Source organism: Ovis aries, chromosome 2 (genome assembly GCF_016772045.2).
Source record: "Ovis aries strain OAR_USU_Benz2616 breed Rambouillet chromosome 2, ARS-UI_Ramb_v3.0, whole genome shotgun sequence".
NCBI classification, from domain to species: Eukaryota; Metazoa; Chordata; class Mammalia; order Artiodactyla; family Bovidae; genus Ovis; species Ovis aries.
In genome coordinates this window covers 200332264-200351725 of record NC_056055.1, presented here as the reverse complement: position 1 = coordinate 200351725, position 19462 = coordinate 200332264, and the positions used below count along the sequence as shown (strand labels likewise).

Genomic DNA, 19462 nt, shown 5'->3' with positions numbered 1-19462 from the left:
AGTTATCTTTTCTTGAACTTTATTCTATATACCTTCATCTCTGTGATTCATTCAAGAGGCAAAATTATAAACTTAATTAAAAATCTCTGACTTTTCATTGCAGATCAATGCACATAGATAAAATCAAAGATTATTCACCTGTTTGGAATTATTTTTTCACTTGTACAGAAATTAAACCCATATGGGTAAGAAGATATGGCTGCAGGTCAATAAAGGCTGGAAGCCTATGTCTCTAGATGTCTGATCATTCTATTATTCCACTGAATCCTGCCATCTCTGTTTCCCCCACAGAATAAGGGCACAAATCCTGTGATTATTTCTTATCAAACCACACTACCTGATGGACTTTGTATTTTCAACTCTTATTTCCCTGCAAGGACACAAGTATAAATGTTCCTATATAGTGTAAACCGCCTTCATGGGAAAGGCCTTGTTTCTCACTTAAATCTTGCCAATCTCCTCTTGCATCCTTCACAATCCACTACTTCATATATAGTTACAAGGTACACGAGTGACCCCATTTTTCTAGTAAAAAACATGAATGTTTTCACATGACTTCTAACAGGAGTTGGGGGGTGGGGGTGGGGCAGGAGGTTTTGCCCTCAAAACGATTAAAAAAAAAAAATTGACTGTTTTGAACTAATCCAACTGCTACATGAAGTATATGTTTTTGCTTATTATAAGTCCCACGGGACTTTGTTACCCTACTGTGTCTTGGCAGCACCCATAAGAATGAAATGAAGGGGACACCAATAAAGGTCATCTGACAATTATTCAATGGCTTCTGAAGAATGACATGCTGCCACCAGTCCTATTCCTCTAAGACAGATGTCCACCTCACAGTCAAACACTACGTTTAAAATTCATTGGTAGCCTGTGCAACTCTCAGCAGAGGTGCCAAGAACCAAGTGGGCCTGGAGCCCGAGATATGATTCTGTCCTTCCTCACGAGACTCCCTACACAGCAGGCCCAGGAATCCTGGCTGAACTTATACCAGAGCCAACTCCATTGTTTCTGGTGTGAGGATTAATCAGAGGTGCTCTTTAGAAAAGATAGCATGTCATGGTCCCTATGAAAAGAAAGTCTGTATTGAAGAATATGTAAAATATGGTTTTAATAACTATATCATTAACACATCTCTTGCAGGGTCCTATTGCAGGGATCAAATACTGGGTTGGCCAAAAGGCTCGTTCAGGTTTTTCTGTAACATCTTACCGAAAAACCCAAATGAGCCTTTTCACTAACCCAAAAGAATGCCCTAATTAATTCATAGGTATAGCCATATATTGATGGTTAATTCAGGCATCCATCAGAAATTGATATTTAATTATAGAGGCATTAAAATTTATGCATAATTTTGTTTTTTCATTCCAAACTAATGTTGCATATACTTAAACTAAATTTTCTGAAAAATTAAAATTCAACAGGAATGGAACATTATTAAGCTCATTTCAAAAACATTGCTGAAAAAAATTCCCATTTTCCTTTGTGTGCTAAATAACCAGCTCACAGAATAGTTTCTGCTTCATTTTGACTTTTCAATTTTTAATGGTAATATTTACCATCAAATATAAGACACTATTATATTATTTACATTGATTTCAGTCAATGTGGAATTTAAACATAGTCTCCAGTCATCCAAATCTGAATAAAACAAAATTAAAACTGAGAAGGAAATACCCAATATGTTTCAATACTATGTGAGTTCTACCATTTGTTACCATAGGGTGTTATTGGAGCTGAGTTTCGAAACAGATGTGATTTATAAAAATAAAATCATGTAAAACTTGAAATTTGCTAGGAAAGTAGATCTTAACAGTTCTCATCACAAGAAAAACAAATTTTAAATATGCACAGTGATAGATGTTAACTAAACTTATTCTGGTAATCATTTCACAACACATACATACATCAAATCATTATGTTGCACACCCAAAACTAATACAATGAATTTATCAATTAAATCTCAATTTAAAACAGAATCTCATTCAAAGCTATATTAGCTTAAGTGGAAATAAGGTTATAGTCAGCCTTGCTTCAGAGCATAAAGTTGAATTTATGAAATAGAATTTGAAAAATGATCAAATTCCAGGAATTCATGATTTTTCTGTGCAACATTTGATAAGAACAGATTTCAGACTTTATACATCATTTATAAATTTCAATCGGGGTAAATATAAAATATATAACCACTCGTGGCATTTTTTAGAGGTAGATAAGTGCCATTGTACTGTATAGAAATTGACATGTTTAGTTTTCTCATTAAGAGAAAAATATCTTACAAGAGATTTAAAAACAATAAATTTACTTTATGAAACATTTTGTAAATGTGTGTGACTCTGAACATAAAGATTAAATGTCAATATAACAGCATAATTCTATTCAAAGCTAAAATACAATTCATTTATAGTCTAAATCCATTTTTCTCTACACTTGTAGAAGTCTAGCCTCCATTTAATAAATAAATGTATATAAATAAATGGGCCATTCTTGGATTTGCATTGTTTCATAGGTTCTAAAATTTATACTTAAGTTATTTTAAAATTTCCCAGTTGAATATTTCTTCTGTAATATATTCTGAAATGCGATCTCTAAACTTTCTATAAGGCAGATTCCTGAACCATACATAAAATACACCTAATGCAATGTAAAAATGCATCCTTAATATTTTTCTCTCATGATAATAATGAAATATGTGAACTTGACTTGAACATCAAGATGAATCTGATTAAAGGTTTCAAGTTTTAGCCATAACTTCTGAATGGGTTAGTAGCATCTAACGCTTTAATCCTTATTGTATTACCTCGGTTTAACTGAACATCAGCATCTGTCCATGTGCAACAAACAGATGGCAAATCTCAGAGAATGTATATTTTCAGCACAGAGACTCCTTTAGGGTGAAGGCTCCCTGATACCCAGTGAAGGCTCCATAGTCAAAACAAAAACAAATCTATTGTCTTAATTTATAAAAATGTAAAACGAAACTATATAAGGACAGTTTTTATTTGAGATAATAAAATTCAAAGTCCTAAAAATTCGAATACCTTACTTATAGAAATGATTGTATTCTCCCCAAAGCATTGGATTGGGGACTAACCAATTTTAGTTACCATCACCACCTACTTCCATGACTTTATGACAGGCAAAAAGTTCTATATCTGTTGTTTTTATTTATTAAAATAATGTAATAATTTCTGGTCTAATTCATAGAGTTAGCGGAAGGATCAAAGGAAATAAAGCATGCTAAAGCCCTCTGAAAAACATAAAGCTCCAAAGGAGTGAATTATAGATCCATCTTACTTATGAATAAAGTAAAATATAGCAATATTTTAAAAAGTAATCAAGTTTTTTTTAAATCAGGCTTATTACAGAAATATAAGAATGTATCAGTCTTAAGAAAGCCATCAATGTAATCCAATAAGTAAACAAGATAAAAGAGAAAAACAATATGATCCTACCTATAAATTCCTCCAAGGTAATACAATATTAATTCCAAAGAAAACACTCAGTAAACTGAAAAAGAAGGTGACTTCCTTTACATGATCAAAATCCTATTTCAGAATCCTAAAGGAAAGATCATACCAACTGGTAAAAATTTAGAATTCTCATTGAAATTTAAAAAGTAACAAAACAAAAGGCTACTATTTATTCTACATTTTAACATAACTCTGGGTACTTCCATCAAAGCATAAAACAAGGATAAGAAATTAAGCATAATATATGATAAAGGAAGTGAAAGATCATTACTGGTCACAGAGGTGATAATTATTTACCTAGAAAATTCAAAAGAATCAACTGAAAATTATTAGAACTAATAAAAGAGATGGTGGCAAAATAAAGTATAAATATAAAATATTAATAGCTTTCTTATACAACAATTTGCTTCTAAATGTAATGGCAGGGATGGATAGAAGTGAGAGGAACCCATTCAACTTAACAACAGATATTGTAAACAAGCCAAGAATAAAGTTAACATGATACATGCAAAAATTATGCATAAAATTTCATTTCATATAAAGTTGAAAAAGAGGACCAAATAAATGAAAACATAAAAAAATTACTTACTGGAAAGATAATGTTGGTAAAATTCAAGTTCTATACTAATTAGTAGACAAATACAATAAAATTCTAATGAAAAGTCCAGTGGAATTATTTCAAGGGGTAGGGTGGAAGTGGCATTTAAAATAACAAAGGAAACAATATATTAGTTAAGTATTAGTGTTGAAAAATTCACTATTCATTTGAACAAAAATATAAATAAATTTCTCTTTCATGTCAGACCTAATAATTATTTTAGATGGATTAAAGATACAATAGGGTTTAGAAGTACTAGAAAAGATGGAACCATATATTTTTATAGTCTGGAGTGAGGAAGATCTCTTCTCAAATAAATCAAGGCCACACAAGCCACAGAAGAAAAGATTGATAGATATAAGCACAAAAAAGGTTAAAACTGTGTCCAATTTCTTTTTACTCTCAAACTGAAAAATATTTGATATATGTTTCTTAATTTATAAAATTTGCTCACAGACTAATTTTGGAAAAGATAAATTCACAAAATTATACAACTGTTTCAAAATTAATGAAAAGATGCTCAAACACAAATACTAATATGTACTATAGATACATAAATAAATCTATTAATTTGCATACCAGATTATCAAAGTTTAAAAAGAATGTCAGGTTATAGAGAAAAGGGAATTTTTGTGTAATGTTAGATTAGTATAAAATGGACCAACTTTTCCAGAAGGCAATGTGATAAATGCTTTAAAATGTTAAAGATGTGTCTACTTTGATCTAGCAATATCACTTTTGAGACTTTATCTTAAGGAAATATTTGAACAAAGAGGCAAAGATATAAGTACATGGAAGTTCAGTGCTACTCTGTGAATAATATTAAGGAAATTAGAAATAAACTAATAAACTAAACACTCATCCCTAGTAAGGACTGGCAAAATAAATTATAACACATTCATGCAAAAAGATTCTATGTAGTTCTTATAAGGGTGACATAGATCCATAAATCTTAAAAGGGATAATCTGTGTGTCGATGTGTGTGTATGTGTCCTTAAAAAATAGATAATATAAAAGAGTACATATATTATGAGATCACATCACTAATATATAACAAATCTGAAAGGCTCTATTCCAAGTGGTAATATTGGTTATCTCTAGGAGAAATGAAGGAGAATTATGAAAATAGTTTTCTCTGTTTTGTTCAAATTATTCACAATTAACATATATTAGCATATAGTATTAAAAAACATATTAAAGATGTTTCCATAGCATTGGGTTCCCTAGTAGCTCAGCTGGTAAAGAATCAACCTGCAGTGCGGGAAACCTGGGTTTGATCCCTGAGTTGGGACGATCCCCTGGAGGAGGGCATGACAACCCACTCCAATATTCTTGCATGGAGAATCCCCATGGACAGACAGAGCAGCCTGGGGGGCTACAGTTCACAGGGTCACAAAAAGACATGACTGAGTGACTAAGCACACATAGTCCTATAATTACCTCATTAATTATCAGAAAGTCGTACTTTGTAGAGATAATGACATATATCTATAAAGAGTTAACTTGAGGCATAATTAAAGTGCATTACCTTATTTTTAGGACTTCCCTGGTAGCTCAGCTGGTAAAGAATCCGCCTGCAATACAGGAGAACCCAGTTTGATTCCTGGGTCAGAAAGTTCCCCTGGAGAAGCAATAGGCTACCCACTCCAGTATTCTTGGGTTTCCCTGGTGGCTCAGATGGTAAAGAATCTGCCTGCAATGCAGGAGACCTGGGTATGATCCCTGGGTTGGGAAGATCCCCTGCAGGAGGGCATGGCAACCCACTCTAGTATTCTTGCCTGGAGAATCCCCATGGATAAAGGAGCCTGGTGGGCTACAGCCCTTGGGGTCACAAAGAATCAGAGATGACTGAGCAAGTAAGCACACACACGCAGAAAAGCACACACACAGAACCACACACACACCTTACATTTATGAAAATAATTATACCAATATTATTTTAGTTAAATATAAAACTTTATATATTTATTATTCTTAGGACTGGCCAATGTGTTTCTATTACAGTATGACAAAATATCCCCTAAATATGATAAATCTTTGATTTGGAAATTATTTTAGAATCTTACAGTTTAGAACTACTGACTTTAATTCATGTATGAATGTGAAGTTGGACCATAAAGAAAGCTGAGCACTGAAGAACTGATGCTTTGGAACTGTAGTGTTGGAGAAGACTCTTGAAAGTCCCTTGGACTGCAAAGAGATCAAACCAGACAATCCTAAAGGAAATCAGTCCGGAATATTCATTGGGAGGACTGACGCTGAAGCTGAAGCTCCAATACTTTGGCCATCTGATACGAAGAACTGACATTGGAAATGACCCTGTTGCTGGAAGATTGAAGGCAGAAGGAAAAGGGGATGACAGAAGATGAAATGGTTGGATGACATCACTGACTCGATGAACATGAGTTTGAGCAAACTCTGGGAGTTGGTGATGGACAGGGAGGTCTGGTGTGCTGCAGTCCATGGGATCGCAAACAGTCAGACATGACTAAGTGACTGAACTGACTTTAATTAGCCTTGGTGAAAGCAGTGTTCAAAGCACAATGCAATTTTGCAGTGTATCTGTAAAATTAACCTCATTAGTACTTAAACAATCAATTTAATGAAAATGTGTAGTATATCTCCTTTTGAATCAGACTTTTGCTACCTTTGAGAATAAATATAAGTAGATGAATGTTCCCAGAGGAAGAAAAGGAGATTAAACTGAGATTTCCTGACTAGTTGTTTAAATCAATTGATTTCAATTAAATGCACTCCACTGATAATGAGATTCAAATCTGCTGTATTAAATTAGGAATTAAATACGCTTCAGAGAAATTGGAATCAGCAAGAATTCCATGTAGGTTACAAGAAATTTAATCTTCCAGAGAACACATCCTAATTAACAAAATTTCAATAATTTTCATTAAATACAAAGTGTAGCCCTACAAATGCTCTTGTAGCTTTGGCCTAATCCTCTATTTTCACATCTAGATATGGGTTTCAAATTTGCCTTTGTGTTTTATACTCAATGCATTCTCTCTCTCTCCTTTTTGTCCCCCTCCTTTGGAAGACATAGTACACAAAAGTATCTTTTATTGTTGCCTGGAGAATCCCAGGGACAGGAGAGCCTGCCAGGCTGCTGTCTCTGGGGTTGCATAGAGTCGGACACGACTGAAGAGACTTAGCAGCAGCAGCAGCAATCCATATTTCCAGTAGTCATGTATGGATGTGAGAGTTGGACTATAAAGAAAGCTGAGCACCAAAGAATCGATGTTTTTGAACTGTGGTGTTGGAGAAGACTCTTAAGAGTCTCTTGGACTGCAAAGAGAACAAACCAGTCCATCCAAAAGGAAATCAGCCCTGAATGTTCATTGAAAGGACTGATGCTGAAGATGAAACTCCAATACTTTGGCCACCTGATGTGAAGAACTGATTCATTGGAAAAGACTGATGCTGGGAAAGATTGAAGGTGGGAGGAGAAGGGGACGACAGAGGATGAGATGGCTAAATGGCGTCACCGACTTCATGGACATGAGTTTGAGTAAGCTCCGAGAGTTGGTGATGGACAGGGAAGCCTGGAATGCTGCAGTCCATGGGGTCGCAAAGAGTCAGACATGAGTGACCAACCGAACTGAATCCATATTTCTTTCTTGCTTTAATTATAGCAAGAGTCCCTTCTTTAATATAGGTTTCTTACCTAAACTCAACTGACCAAAATTCACAAAGTTGTTTCTGTACATCTTTGCCACTTAAAACACTCTTCTACTAACTACACTTAACTTTCTACATTTAACTTGTGAATCTTAGGAAATTCAGCTAATGAACTATAGTCTAACTTGAATGCTATCTAAAATAGCATATATTTCTCTGAATCATTTTTACAGTTTCAAGAAAAATAATATTTGTCAATATGTTAAAATACACTACATCTGCTCAATAACCACCAGGATGGTTGCCTCATGAGAATATAATCTGCAGTATGAGAATATAATCATAAGAAACAACAAGCAATGTAACTAGGATAAAAATGCTCTCATCTCATGTAAATCTGAGCCAGTTTCAGTTGAAGTACAAACAGTCAATTATGGTGCATATTCCTAAGCATTGTCTCACTGTTTTAAAAACCTGCCAGGTGGCTTGCTTTCTTGGCACTGAGAGAAGTTTACAAAACCCTATGAAATGTGAAATAGTTAGACTTGCTCATCTTAGCAGTTTTAAAAATGGGATGAACATCACAGCCTTTTACAGGACTGTAAATTAGCACATACTGATCTCTAGGCTATCAATTTCTCTGAACACAAAGATATTTAAAACACAATTTGAATTGTGTGGAGTTTTTGTTGTTGTTATATAAGGTAATTAGTTTTACTAAAAAGCTTTGCATTCCCATTTGTTGATAAAACTGACTGGCATACCTCTGAGAGGATAAATTTCTTATACATCTACTAATGTTCTCTGAAAAGGGTGAGATATTGTATCACAAGGAGAGTAAATCCCATGGTGAAGAAATAAAAGAAAAATATTCACATTACAGATTCTTCTTTAGTACTTAATCATAAAAGGATCATGAGCAGCATGGATTCCAAGTCATGCTGGGTCAGTTAAATTAAATCTGTTTCAAAATAATGCTTCATCTCTTAGATCTCATTTATATTGCCAGTAAAAAGAAAATTAAAGTCACGTATTACTATAAAACTGGTAGAATGACAGGGAAATAAAATAATTAATGAAGCCACTTATAATCTATAACCCTTTTCTTAAAACAGCATTTCTACTAGACACTTCACAATGAAAAGGCATAGTAATTTACAAATAGCTTAGAGATTAATCTCTAACTAATCTCTTTAGAAAAAGGGACTTGACACACAGCATATTTAAAGTTAGTTAGTATTGCTATCAGGAAAGCTTGTAAAGAATTAAAAAGTAAATCCACAATGAATTCACTACATTTACTTTCATAATGTCATCCCTAGGTGATTTCTTAATAGTAACTTTATATATTGAATGAGAGTAACAGCTAGCCCTACCTATGAGAGTGACTAAGGTCATTATTCTCCAAGTAAAATCACTTTATGTTTATAAATGAAAATCAAAATAAAGAGTGTAAGAGCATCTCACATTTTTAAGAATTTTTATACTTTGCAAAGGGCTTCCACATTTGTCTTCTTATGAAATCGCCACAAGATTTTAAAGGTGAGAAAATCCAAGACACAAAAGGACTGAATGACTTGCAGCTGGCAGAGTGAATGCTCAACCCAGATATTCCTATTCCTGACTGAATTTTTTCCTATAAGCTCACACTACCTCTGCATTTTACTGCTCTACTTTTCTAGTTCCCAGTGTATTTTCTCACCCCTTCACCTTGGTAAGGAATGCAAATTTTACAACTCCAGCTATTTTCTCTCACCCAATGCTAAATAATGGGAACTGACTGTCATTTTAACTAGTTATCCCCTCCTAACCATGCTATTTTACTTGGTAAAAATGTCCCTCAAGAAGAAGGACCACAAAAAAAGGATATGTATGGAAAGTAAGTTTGCAGTATTTTTAATCCTTTCAAGATAAATTTATGGAACCTCTGCAGGAGACATAGGAAACTCGGGTTCAATCCCTGGGTCAGGAAAATTCCCTGGAGAAGGAAATAGCAATCCACTCCAGCATTCGTGCCTGGAAAATCCTGTGGCCAGAAGAGCCCAGCAGTCACAAAGAGTCGGACATGGCTGAGCACGCACACATGCAGCTTAGCGTCAGGGACTCCTTCAAGTGAATAGGTAGGCACTCAGCTTGGAAATCGGAGAAGGCAATGGCACCCCACTCCAGTACTCTTGCCTGGAAAATCCCATGGATGGAGGAGCCTGGTAGGCTGCAGTCCATGGGGTCGCTAAGAGTTGGACACGACTGAGTGACTTCATTTTCACTTTTCACTTTCATGCATTGGAGAAGGAAATGGCAACCCACTCAAGTATTCTTGCCTGGAGAATCTCAGGGACGGGGGAGCCTGGCAGGCTGCCGTCTATGGGGTCACACAGGGTCAGACACGACTGAAGCGACTTAGCAGCAGCAGCAGCAGCAGCTTGGAAATAGGTGTACTGTAATGTCACTTGTAGTATAAAGATATGTTAAAAATAATCAAACAAACATATAATTAAAATTATTTTTTAAATGCCTGAAAGAAAGTATTTTAGGTACAGGGGCTAATTTAGATTGGAGTGGGTTCCTACCATTCCCTTGAGGAACTGACATTTAAACTAGGCAACCTGCCAGACAAATAGTGTGGGAAGAGTATTCTATGCAGAAGAAACAACATGGGAAGATCCTAAAGTAACTAAAGTACTGCAGACCAGTGTAGCAAATGTGTGGTGAAAGAAGGGGAAAAAATAAAGCTGGAGGAGCAGGCAGAAGGCAAGTCAGATGAGGCTGTGAAAGCCATTCCCGAAAAATCTGGAGTTTATGCCATGCAGATTTTAAGTCAGAAAGGTGAAAGTTCATACATTAAAAATATCTCTAACTGCTGGATAATGAACTTGGGGATACAGAACTATCAAGGAAGCAATCCCTTAGATGGTGATTGCAGGAGATCCAAGTATACTAAGTGGGGTGGGAATGAGAGAGAAGTGGGGTTTTGAGGATTTACTGGAACTGGAATGGAAAATGAGAAAAGAAAGAAGGGGCTACCACAGGTGACCCCCAGATCTCTGGTTTGAGCAATGGAGAGGTTGGACTAGTTAAGACTAGAGAAGGAGCAGATTTGTGAGTGGCTCTGGAGGTGTTGAGAATAAAGTTGCAAAAAGAGGACTAGACCTCAGGACAGACATATGTGTTCAACATAAATTTGGGAACTGTCAGGTTATTTGTGGTATCTGAAGCCATAGGACTGGGTGAAATAACTTTAGGGGGGAAAAGGCAAAATAAAAAGAGAAGCATATCTAGCACTGACCTTTGGGAAAGTATATTTTGAGATCACTTACAAAGGAGATGGATAATGAAAGCCAAAGCAGTAGGAGGAAGCCAGAAGAGCGTGTTGTCGTGACAGCCAAAAAGAGAGGACATTCTAGGAAGGCAGGCGTGGTCGGCTGCGGTGAATGCTAGCAAGACGTCTAGGAATGTTGCAGGAAGGGGGACCCCTTCCAGGACCCGAAACTGGGTTTTTGTCTAACACTCAGAAATGAATTGTCCCAGGAGACCCATGTGCTGACAAAGTAAGAGATTTTATTGGGAAAGGGCACCAGGGTGGAGAGCAGTAGGATAAGGGAACCCAGGAGAACTGCTCTGCTGCGTGGCTCGCAGTCTCGGGTTTTATGGTGATGGGATTCACTTCCAGGTGGTCTTTGACCAATCACTCTAATTCAGAGTCTTTCCTGGTGGCGCACGCATTGCTCAGCCAAGATGGATGCTAGCGAGAGGGATTTTGGGAAGTGGATGGACACGTGGTGTTTCCTTTCGACCTTTCCCAAACTCTTCTGGTTGGTGGTGGCTATTAGTTCTGTCCCCTGGAGAAGGAAATGGCAATCCACTCCAGCACTCTTGCCTGGAAAATTCCATGGATGGAGGAGCCTGATGGGCTACCATCCATGGGGTCGCAAAGAGTCAGACACGACTGAGCAACTTCTGTATTCCTTATTAGGATCTCCTGTCATAAAACAACTCATGCAAATGGTTACTATGGTTCCTGACCAGGGTGGTAGGTTCCAATCAGTGTGCTTCCCCTAACAGTAAGATGGAAAGAGCTGTCCACTAGATTTGATAACATGAATGCTCTTGGTGGTCTTAGAGTGGGCAGTGTCAGCAGAGTGGTGGAAGAGTGGATATAGAAAATAGAAAGGAGTAGATTGAAGAATTAATGTGTAGAGAAAACAAAGTTTGCCTGAGGAAAGGTGTTGAGAGAAAGAACAATGGCTGGAAGAGAGATAGGAATCAAAGAGGTTTTTAATTTGTTTTTTCTCTTGTACCAGGGGGGAAAAGAGAGTAATAGAAGATATGTACAATGAGGTGTGCAGAAGATAGATGAATAAAGGGATAGAAAGAGATCCAGAGCTCAAGTGGAGGAAATAGCTTTAATAGCAGAAATTATAACAGGAAAGAAAAAGATGAGTGCTGAAATAAATAGGGGAAAGAAATGAGTGGTGGCAAAATATGAGATGCCCCACTTGGTGCCTCCCAGTTTATCTCTAAAGAATAAGGCAAAGTCATTCACTGAAGATGGTGATTCGGAGGTAGGGAAAATCAGAGATTTGACAAGAGTGGATACAGTCTTGGGTTATTTTTGCTGGCTCATCCTCCATTCACCTTCCTATTCCTCAGGAAATCACCTTTCCCCATTTGCAATCTATGGTCTAGAGAGGGACCTGACATATCACTCCCTCCCTTTCAACCTAGATCCTCAGGTGGGCTTGACCAGGTCTGCTCAACTGATGCATTCATTCACCACTCTTGCATTATTCATTGTTTCAGCCCAGTGAAACCCAACTGCAGAGCTTTTGATGAAATCACTAGGAAAGAAGCACACTTTTTCCTTTGGGGCTTCTAACACGGTGGGATGCAAGTTTGACAACCATCTTTATGCCATCTGGGAAGCAAACCTGTGGAACAGAGAACTGAAAAGAGAGAGAAAAAGAGCTAGATACTCCCAGACATCAGTATCTGAGCCAATATCCCTCTCTGCTTGAGAGAATATGCATATATGGTTTGAATTGTTGACATGTGCAAGCAAAGCCATCCAAATTTATATAGAGTGATATTAATCCCTGTGGTGAGTGAGAGAGTAACCTACAAGAAAAATGATTGTCAGGCATTGCTGAGGTTCCATTTGGCTTCTGGTTGTCATGAATTTGTGGTGATATCAGTAACCTTAGGATTCCCACTACATGCTAAGTCGTTTCCATTGTGTCTGACTCTTTGTGACCCCATGGACTGTATAGCCCACCAGGCTCCTCTGTCCATGAGACTCTCCAGGTAAGCATACTGGAGTGGGTTGCTGTGCCCTCTTCCAGGGGATCTTCCTGATCCAGGGATCAAACCCATATTTCTTATGTCCCCCGCATTGGCGGGTGGGTTCTTTACCCCTAGCACAATGTGGGAAAGGATTTACACTAGATAAATCAAATCTCTTGAAATTTTTTGTCATAATACCAACCCACTGATGCTTAATACAACTAGCAATTTTATATAATCATGACCATTACATACTAAAAACAAATAAGCTATTTGAAAACCAAAGTAATATAAGAGAATGAAAAGGTAAGATTGGGAGAAAATATTTGCATAGACATGTTTGATAAAGCACTGTTAAACAAAACATTTAAAGAAACACTTTAAAGTCAATAATAAGAAAACAAAAACTCAGTTAAAAAATGGGCCAAAGACCTTCACAGACATCTCATCAGAGAAGATAAACAGATGAAAAATAAGATGTTCCACATCATATACCATCAGAGAAATGCAAATTAAAAAACATTGAGATAACACACATATCAGAATGGTCAAAGTGCAGAACACTGACATGCTAGCAAGGATGTGGAGCAACAGAAACTCTCATTCATTGATGGTGGAATGCAAAATGGTACAGCCACTTTGGAAGACAGTTTGGTGCTTTCTTAAAAAACTAAACATAGTATTACCATGACAGTGAAAGTCACTCAGTTGTGTCCAACTCTTCACAAACCCATGGACTATATAGTCCATGGAATTCTCCAGGCTGGCCTGGAGTGGGTAGCCTTTCCCTTTTCCAGGGGATCTTCCCAATCCAGGGATCAAACCCAGGTATCCCACATTGGCAGGTGGATTCTTTACCAGCTAAGCCACAAGGTAAGCCCAAGAATACTGGAGTGGATAGCCTATCCCTTCTCCAGCAGATCTTCCCAACCAGGAGTCGTTTCCTGCATTGCAGGCGGATTCTTTACCAACTGAGCTATCAGGGAAGCACAAGCCTTACCATATGGTCCAGCAATCGCATCTTTGGTACTTATCCAAAGGACCTGAAAACTCCTGTCTACACTAAAACCTACACAAGAATATTTATATTAGCTTTACTCATGGTTGCCCAAACTGGGAACTGACCAAGATGTCCTTGGTAAATAGCTGAATAAAGTGTGATACATCCAGACAATGGAATATTATTCAGTGCTCAAAAGAAATGAAAAGACATGTGCTATTAAGCCATGAAAAGACATGTGTGTGTGTTCAGTTGCTCAGTCGTATCCAACTCTTTTCAATCTCATGGACTCCAAGCTCCTCTGGCCATGGGATTCTCCAGGCAAAAATACTGGAGTGAGCTGCCATTTCCTTCTCCAAGGGATCTTTCCTACCCAGAGATCAAACCCAAATCTCTTATGTATCCTGCATTTGCAGGCAGATTCTTAACCCCTCAAATGCATATTGCTAAGTGAAAGAAGTCAATGTGAAAACACTACACTGTATATGGGAAATCACTGAATATTCCTTTTAACTTGCTGTTTAATTTTAACAGTATTTCCCTTGTCTAAAGTTTAAAGAAATTCAACTTAAATGTTAAAAGGATCTAATATGAGATCACTCAGTGTCTTAATACCATCTAACCGGCAAAAGGTAAATTAAGGAAATGGTTTTCTTCTACGTTTGTGTCCAACATGAGGCAGAGACTGATATTTGTCTGTAATTTAACCAAGGGAAAACAATCCCTATAAATTCTATTAAATTATTTAACAGCCACAAACAGATGCGATAATTCATTGTCAGTGAAACAAATAATTTTCTCTCTTCTCTCTCAATGCCAAGAAAGCAAACATTCACAGGTGCTCCATCAGCATCTTTGCATAAAACCAAACAATACAACTCTTTTCTGAATGACAAAGGAAACATACATAAATAGAGAGACAAAGTAATGAGTCATTATTCTCCAGATATTTGACGAGGCTTTTTAAAGAATCAATCTGAAGAATATGGGGAAAATTTTACTAAGATTCTAAATGTAAAACTCACTTTATCAAATTGACATTTATCAAGAAATCATTGGACAGAACTCTGTGAGAAAAAGATTTGAAATAGCTTTCTCTGACTTTCTTAATCATGTGGACTGGAAAAGTGATTAGTGTTACCAATCCTGGGTTGAGAATATGCTCAGACTAAAGAAATTTTCTAAACTGAAAAATGAAGTTTCCTAGAGAACTTTCCTTTATAAAGGCTTTCTGGCAAGGTGATAACCTAAACCAGTCCAGCGAAGACTATCTCAGAAGAAGCAAAATTTCTCTCTATACTAGTGTTACATCCTAAAAATTGTCCCTCATTCCTTCAAATGATGAAAGAGTGCTTCACTCTGTACTAATCTTACAGGGTTTTGAGCCTTCCACTAGTCCCACGGTGGCAGGGCATACATAATATACGCATCTGCATTCTTAAAACAGAAATCTTTGCTGCTCCCCTAGTCTTTTATTTTGCATTTGTAGTTTCTAGTCTTACGTCTTCTCACCGTCACTATGCTGTTTTGCCCCCTGATCTGGGGACTTCTGTGGGGCTTTGTGAATTTTCAATATTCACAGCCATAAGCAAATCTATCCATCTAACATATGCTACTGGTCATGCCAAATATTCTCCAGGTGGGTAAACGAGTTGGACACAACTGAGTGACTGAGCATACAATGAGTACAGGTAGGCTAGAGCAGAAACAATGTTGCAGTGTCTTCTAGGTGTCATAGAGAAACTGGTGTTGGTTCCTGGGCCAGAAAGATATCTGCCCAGCCTATTAATGATTCTATCTCCATAATCTTCCCCATGCCACACAGTCCCCTGCAGTCATTTGTTCCAACAGTTCACACACCTGAGGACAAATGGGTGCTCTTTTGTCTGCAAAATATAAAGACTTTCATTCAGTCTTTGCTTTAAATTAGTTACAATCTTACAGAAGGAAGTACCATCTTAAATGAGTCACCAGTAGTAATACAACTTTGGTATATTTTGGCAGGACTAAGATAGTAGGCCCCTTGTGGGCCAGGAAGAAAATTTTGCTTAAATTTTCAACCATAAGACTATGAAAGCAATGAGGTTAGTAGGAATGAACAGCTTCCTAGATTTGGTAGTCAAAATTATAGTTACGATATTTTAATTGTAGCTATGTCTTAAATTGTGGCTAAGTCATCAAATAGAGAGTAAACACACAGAAAGTTCATTGTTATTTGCACTGTAATATGGACAAAATCTATTAACATCAATGGATAAAATGGACAAATTTTAAGTTGCAAACTAACCTCTAAATCATTGAATTAAGGAATTCAGTCTGCTGGTTAAAGCAGAAAACTCTAGTCAGGAAATCTAAATTACAAACTACCTGTAATGAGCCAGAATAACATGAACAAACAAATATAAGGTACTGTAATGGGAGCTCACAAAGGTAAGGATTTTGTTTTTGTTTTGCTCATTGCTCCATCTTTAGTATCTAATATTATTATAGTAACTTCCTTATTCTCAGCTTTATTACCTGTCTCCCAGAGCTCCCTGAGAGTAGATGTCCCTAGTACCTAGGAACATGCCTGGCATATTGTAGCCACTCGATAAATACTAAATACAAGCTTGTAGAAATTCCTTTGTTGTTGTTTAGTTGCTAAGTCATCTCCAACTCTTTTGTGACCCCATGGACTGTAGTCCACCAGGCTCCTCTGTCCATGGGATTTTCCAGGTTAGAATACTGGAGTGGGTTGCCATTTCCTTCTCCAAGGGATGGTCCTCACCCAGGGACCAAACTCACATCTCCTGCATTGTAGGCAGATGCTTTACCGTCTGAGCCACTAGAGAAGGCTGTGGAACAAAGTACCCATGTTTAGTGTGATGACCATATTTCTTTCTTGGGACTCAAGTCAATTTTCAATTATCACATTAGTCACGTACGTAAGGAGAGCAGGTAGCAGTGATTTTATCCTCAACTGACATGGGAAACAGCTCTCAGATGATTGGTTTCTCCATTTCAACATTATTTGCTTCTCTTCAGTATCTAAACTTACAGAATCTTGACAGTAATCATTCAGACAAAGCATGCAGATTAATCAATGCTATCAAACTCATGCATCCAAGGGACCTTTCTCCCCTCACACAGTTAACAGCTTGTTTTAATAGATTCACTTTGTATTCTTGAGTTGAATTCAGATGATGTGTTTTACTAAGAGTGGCTATTCCAGCCAAGTTATTACTTTGCTGACTGCTCACCCCTCCCTACCCTCTTATCAGCCTACTCTTCCTTTTGTTTCTGCCGTCTCCTTCTCAGTTTCCATCTGTATTACATGTTTAAACATGGTAGCTTATACTATACAAGCAAAATACATATACATATATTTATGCATAATGTATGCAAAAACTTATTTAAGTATGCACAAGAAAATTATAAAAAAAAGAAAGAAGAGAATACAGCTAAGGGCTACTAAAAACTATAAAGAAAGTTTATAAAAACTATAAAGAAGGCTGAGCACTGAAGCAATGATGCTTTCAAATTGTGGTGTTGGAGAAGACTCTTGAGAGTCTCCTTGGAGAGCAAGATCAAACCAGTCAGTCCTAAAGGAAAACAATTCTGAAATATTCACTGGAAGGACTAATGCCAAGCTGAAGCTCCAATACTTTGGCCACCTGATGCAAACAGCCAACTCATTGGAAAAGACCTCAACTTGACAGGGAAAGGGCTGACAGATGATTGGTTTCTCCATTTCAACATGATTTTGCTTCTCTAGGAGATCTGAAGGACAGAATCTTGACAGTAATCATTCAGACAAAGCATGCAGATTAATCAATGCTATCAAACTCAGATAACAGATGGGCTTTCTCTAGCTAAGCCAGCTGTCTTAATAGAGACCTTTGTATTCTTGAGTTGAATTCAGATGATGTGTTTTACTAAGCATTGGCTATTCCAGCCAAGATATTACTTTGGGAGATCTGCTTCTATCCTGCAACCCACTCCTAAAACATAAGTAGCTTATACTAACAACAAGCAAAAATACATAGGATTAGAACCCAGATGTATCTGGTTTCAAATTTGCATTTTTTCTACTACATCCTTGGTTCCCAAAGTATGGTGCTTGCCCTTGCCTTAGTAGTTCAAAGTTACTACATTTTTCTGTTGTGAAGACATGAAGAGACAGACCATCAAAAGCTTTACTTCTATGCATTTTAAGCTGAAAGGTAACTTCTCATGTCTTTACTTTTAAGGAAACAGAGGTGAGAAAAGCTGACTAATGATCTTTTTTTAAAGGATTAAAATCTAGCAGGATATTAGAAGCATGAGAGCAAGATCAAAACCAGTCAGTCCTAAAAGGACACTATCACATATTGGGGTTCAGTTCAGTTCAGTTCAGTTGCTCAGTCATGTCCGACTCTTTGTGACCCCATGAATCGCAGCAAGCCAGGCCTCCCTGTCCATCACCAACTCCCAGAGTTCAATCAAACTCATGACCATCAAGTCAGTTATGCCATCCAGTGATCTCATCCTCTGTCATCCCCTTCTCCTCCTGTCCTCAATCCCTCCCAGCATCAGTTTTAATGAGTCAACTCTTCTCATGAGGTGGCCAAAGTATTTCAGCTTTAGCATCATTCCTTCTAATGAACACCCCAGGGACTCTCAAAGTCTTCTCCACACCACTTCAAAACTCAAACGGCACTCAGCTTTCTTCACAGTCCAACTCTCACATCCATACATGACCAGGGAAAACCATAGCCTTGACTAGATGGACCTTTATTGGCAAAGTAATGTCTCTGCTTTTAATATGCTATCTAGGTTGGTCATAACTTTCCTTCCGAGGAGTAAGCATCTTTTAATTTCACGGCTGCAATCACCATCTGGAGCCCCCCAAAATAAAGTCTGACACTGTTTCCACTGTTTCCTCAGATAGTCACATGAAGTGATGGGACCAGATGCCATGATCTTCGTTTTCTGAATGTTGAGCTTTAAGCCAACCACTCTCCTCTTTCACTTTCATCAAGGGCTAGTTCCTCTTCACTTTCTGCCATGGGTGATATCATCTGCATAGCTGAGGAGCCTGGCAGGCTACAGTCCATGGGGCTCACAAAGTCAGACAACTGAGCAACTAAGTCTTGTTCAACCACTAACTGCTTCCTGACCTGCATATAGGTGTCTCAAGAGGCAGGTCAGGTGGTCTGGTTTCAAATTTGCATTCTTTCTACTACATCCTTGGTTCCCAAAGTATGGTGCTTGCCCTTGCCTTAGATCCAGCGGATGTTGGCAATTTGATCTGTTTTGAAACATGAAGACAGACCATCTGAAGCCTTTAGAATTTTAGCATTACTTTACTAGCATGAGAGCATTCTTTATTGCCTTTCTTTGGGATTGGAATGAAAAGCTGACTAATGATCTTTTTTTAAAGGATTAAAATCTAGCAGGATATTAGAAGCATGTGAGTTGTCTCAGCTGCAAATTACTCCTGCACTTGTACATGGA

At 37.4% G+C, this 19462-nt stretch overlaps 1 protein-coding gene across 3 annotated transcripts in view; it reads right to left on the bottom strand.

The window, feature by feature from the left end:
* Positions 1–19462, bottom strand: part of PLCL1 (phospholipase C like 1 (inactive)) — a 373074-nt gene that overhangs the window by 88527 nt on the left and 265085 nt on the right. The window contains exon 2 of one of the 3 annotated variants that reach the window (XM_060410160.1): positions 5603–5648. The exons of the other annotated variants lie outside the window; for them this stretch is intronic. Coding sequence (XP_060266143.1) covers positions 5603–5648 — 46 coding nt within the window. The remainder of the gene's footprint in view (positions 1–5602; positions 5649–19462) is intronic. 3 annotated transcript variants of the gene reach the window in all.